Source organism: Cibotium barometz, chromosome 46, assembly GCF_041138505.1.
Source record: "Cibotium barometz isolate CiBa-2024 chromosome 46, ASM4113850v1, whole genome shotgun sequence".
NCBI lineage: Eukaryota > Viridiplantae > Streptophyta > Polypodiopsida > Cyatheales > Cibotiaceae > Cibotium > Cibotium barometz.
The window spans coordinates 3,845,901-3,850,411 of NC_141091.1; the positions used below are offsets into that span (position 1 = coordinate 3,845,901).

At 42.2% G+C, this 4,511-nt stretch overlaps 1 protein-coding gene across 1 annotated transcript; it reads left to right on the plus strand.

Moving 5' to 3' along the window:
• The first annotated feature begins 705 nt into the window (after positions 1-705).
• On the plus strand, positions 706-3,383 carry RFNR2 (root FNR 2). Its single transcript, XM_086783665.1, has 6 exons — positions 706-854; positions 1,005-1,087; positions 1,275-1,352; positions 1,750-2,073; positions 2,190-2,409; positions 2,547-3,383. Exons 2-6 carry the CDS (start codon positions 1,064-1,066, stop codon positions 3,041-3,043), a joined length of 1,143 nt encoding a protein of 380 aa, XP_086639791.1. The 5' UTR covers positions 706-854; positions 1,005-1,063; the 3' UTR covers positions 3,044-3,383.
• Positions 3,384-4,511: the final 1,128 nt, after the last annotated feature.

Sequence of the window (4,511 nt, forward strand, 5' to 3'; positions counted from 1 at the left end):
CCAACCATTTGCCTTTTGCATAAACCTCAAAGGCATCAATTATTTCTCTTACCAAAGAGTCACTCTGAAGCAAGCATTTAGGTAGCATGACAGCACTCCCTGCAATGCACTGAGTGGGCATATGAAGAATGCCAATCCCCCCAACAGCCTTTGGGGCTGACACCTTGTCCCAAGCTAGCCAAGTAGGGACTCTTCTAGTTCCTTTGCTATTTCTCCATAAGAAATCTCCGACAGGTCCAATAATCTTTTGCCAATGGCATTTACCAAATTCCATTACTGGGCAAAGGAACATAATGTATGCATTCAAAACTGCATTGCAAATATCCACTCTGTTGTGGAATGGGACTCTAATGTGTGCTCTTCCAAGAATCTATTGATAGCCCAATCAATCATTTGTTTATTAGTGATTGATTATACAATGCTTTGCTGATGACTCTCTTCCTCAGAGTTGAGAATGATACTATTAGAATGGCCTTAGATATTGTGCATGAATTTCCTCATGCTTCTGGTTCCAAATGCAACATACAAAAGTCCAGAATAATCAGCTTAACAGAAGATAATGACTTTGAGATGCAAAGGTGGGGTTGTGAGGTGGTACAGAAGGGCCATATTGTTAGGATTAACAAGGTTTAAATTGCTGCTACTCAGCTCCCGGAGGTTTTGGCGATTCTCAAAGGCCGGCTCTTGACATGAGGGCGCGGGCCCGGACCAAAATAACTATTAGGGGTCTGTAGTGTTAATTAAATGCTGGCATGCTACATTACAGGGCGAGATGCTGCGTCTCGCCAAATTTTGGACCAAACAAGGAGGCCTTTCACTGCGGGGAGAGCCGTGTGTAGCACCCGCACGCACAGGTAAATACAACCCGTCTCCTCCCGTCCCCTCCCCATCTCCTCCCCTGCCCTGCTCACGCTATACACAGGGGCGAGAGAGTGTCTGTGTACGTACAGCCCGAAGAGGACATCTAACGGATCCGGTAGTTGACTTGTTTTCCATCTTTGTAGGGGAGAGCTTTTAAAAAGCCGACGAGCTCAAGAAGGGACGAGACGCCCCACCAAGAGCTATGGCGCAAGCTATGCTTTCCAAGGTGCGTCTGCAATGCCCTATTGTGATTTTGCACGCCCACCCTTTTGCATTCTTTAGGGTTTTAACATTGTTTCAAAATAGGGAACTGTGATCGATGCATTTTTATGGTTGTAGCATTCTGCCTTAGCAGGGAACATTTGAAAAATTGTCGCTAATTATGCTCTTTCTTTCTTTTTTTTTTTGAGCAGGCTGGTCTTAGCTCTCTTCACCTCTCCTCGCACTTTGCTGGGGACAGCTCCTCCACACGAAGCAGTTCCAAATCCAAGGTGAGCAGACCAGTTGACATAAAATCACGCATCTATAGTTTTGTTTCTAGATCTGTTACAAAATGGGCATTCTTACTGGAGAAAGAAAGAAAGGGGTGCATGCTGTAACCTGAAGATCGTGTGAGGGTGCGTAGCTGAATTTGGTTCTTGGGTTATAAATATGAGGAGGCAAACACACCCACGAGACAGAGAGAGAGAGAGAGAGAGAGAGAGAGAGAGAGATGTATGTATGTACGAACTAAATGAATGCCACAGGTATAACCCATTCAAACATTTCTCTTCTCTCAAGATTTTGAAAGTTAGTACCTTACTGCCATCTTGTATGTCCGTGCCCCAGCTTATATTTATCTTGAGACTATGTTATGTTAATTCAATGAACAATCTGCCCATGAACCAGGTTTCTGTAAACCAAAGATTGGGGCTGAAGCATACTTCCATATTTCCTGGAGAGAGGATAAGCCTACAAGCACCTTCCACGGGAGTTTGTACCTCTAGGAGATTGGATATTAGGGCCAAGGTTATCACTTTTCCAATAGAGTTGGAGAAGGCAACAGAACCACCTCTGAACATATTCAAGCCAAAGGAACCGTACACGGCCAAGATTGTTTCTGTGGAGAGGATTGTGGGCCCCAAGGCACCTGGAGAAACTTGCCACATAGTCATTCACCACGGGGGTAACCTCCCTTATTGGGAAGGCCAAAGCTATGGTGTGATTCCACCTGTGAGTTTCTTTCTCTATATAGTTTCCACTGGCTCTATGCAATGATTTCAGAAGCCGCTCTCTCGAGTTCAGTGTGCAAAAAGTGAATTAAAATCATTCCTGTTTTTACCTGGCAGGGTGAGAATCCAAAAAAGCCAGGACAACCTCATGCAGTGCGGCTTTATTCAATTGCATCAACAAGGTATGGTGATGACTTTGATGGCAAGACAGCTAGCCTTTGTGTTCGAAGGGCTGTTTATGTCGACCCCGAGATAGGGAAAGAGGATCCAGAGAAGAAAGGGATTTGCAGCAATTTTCTTTGTGATAGCAAACCAGGAGATGAAGTGAAAATTACAGGTATGTTTATGCAGAGTGACTCATTGGAGCTATGTCTGGGATACTGTATGTCTGGGAACCCTTTTTGAAAGGGTTTTCAAATGATAGTTTTATGTTGAACTGTTATAATTAAAGCTTTTTATTTGGCATTTTGTCAGGTCCTTCTGGGAAGATCATGCTTTTACCTGAAGATCCCAAGGCCACACATATCATGGTGGCCACAGGCACAGGCATTGCTCCATATAGAGCATACTTGAGGAGAATGTTCATGGAAGATGTTCCCAAATATAAGTTCAATGGACTCAGCTGGCTGTTTTTGGGAGTGGCCAACACAGACAGCCTTCTTTATCATGACGAGTTCTCTCAGTACCTCAAGAAATTTCCGGATAACTTCAGGTATGACATTGCCTTGAGTAGAGAACAAAGGAATCAGAATGGTGGGAAGATGTACGTGCAAGACAAGATTGAAGAGTATGGTGATGAACTCTTTGAGCTGCTTGACAAGGGTGCCCACATGTACTTCTGTGGGTTGAAGGGAATGATGCCTGGCATTCAAGACACTCTCAAAAGAGTTGCTGAGCAGAAGGGGCTGAGCTGGGAAGAAAAATTGACAACATTGAAGAAGAATAAGCAGTGGCATGTGGAGGTCTATTAGGCTTCATTGAATTGCTCATTTTTTAATTGTCCCTTATAAACATTATGCTGCATTTGCAGCTAAAGGTCAGTACTAGCTCCTTGGTATTCAACAGGAAGGACAAGTCGAGAGGGTTTAAATTTCAAAGTTGAATTCACGCCATTGCAACTAGGTGTGTGCCTCTGCTTAGGTATGCAGCATTAAAAAAATAAGAACCACCTGCAGCAAGGAGCTGATTAATGGAAGCCTTCTTCATTTCATTTGGTTTTATGCCTCATGCTTGAGTACAGCATGGAAGCTGTTAGTGCAACATTTAGAGTAGACCAATATTATTCAATATCAAGCTTGTGTTTCTTGATTACCAAGTGTTTTTTAAGTTTCTTATGTCTGGGTGGTTTGCAGGAGAAGGGGGTAAAATAATCTGGGAAGTTGCTTTCTTTGATTAGTGTTTCAACTCTTTAAACGAGAAGGAAAGATAGCAATGGATTGCAAGAGAAGGGGGTGAAGAAGGAGATGAAATTTCAAATAGGTGGTGTTGGGATGGAAACAAGCTTTTGAACATGATCAAGAAATGGTTGTGTGCGCACGTGGAGAGAGAGAGAGAGAGAGTCTTTTGCAACTACATTCTCTTTTTTGGGAGAGTCAAAGTGGAGTAAACAATAAATTCCTGGACAGAGTATGCAGCTTCCAATTTTACTTCTGTCAAAAACCCCCCATTTACTTCCAAGTAGTGATCAAGAAAGATTTATTTTAGTGGAATTTTAATTTACATAATCATGTCAATCTGCTGCAGCAAGCAGGAATCTGACTAGCGACTAGGTGCTTTTGGTACCGTCTATTTGGCTACAGGAAAACATTTTTCAATCAGAAAACTAATGTCATCAAAATTTTGAAGGGTTTTCTGGAGAACTTGCAGTTTTTATCTTTGCACTATAGATATAGCACCTTAAATGCTGTAGATTTTTGAGCGGTTTTCTTGAGAACTTGTAGTTTTTTATTTTGCACTGTAACTATGGCACCTTAAATGCTGTAGATTTTTCAAAATGGAGAAAACAAAGGCTTTACAGTCAACATTTTTCATTATGAATCAGAAAACTGTCAGCAAAAGTTTTAAGGGCTTTTCAGAGAACTTGGGAGTTTTTTGATCTTTGCACTATAATTATGGCGCCTTAAATGTTGTAAATTTTTTCGAAATCGAGAGAGAAAATAAAGGTTAATAGTTAAAGAAAATTATTGTGTATGTAGCTTGCGGGTTTTTTGTGAGACTTCCAAGCGAGTCACATAGTTGAAGAATATTTCCCTTCTTGCTTGATCCCACATTTTACGATCTGCCAAAATCTTGGCTGGCCTACAACTTCCTCGTGAGCTCAACTGAATTTGATCGTTCCTCTTATTACATCATAAACGCCTTTCCTCTTGTGGCGTGTGTGGCTCGTTCCACACTTGATCACAAGCTTGGGCAAGGATGCTAGCAGGAGAAGCACGTGCA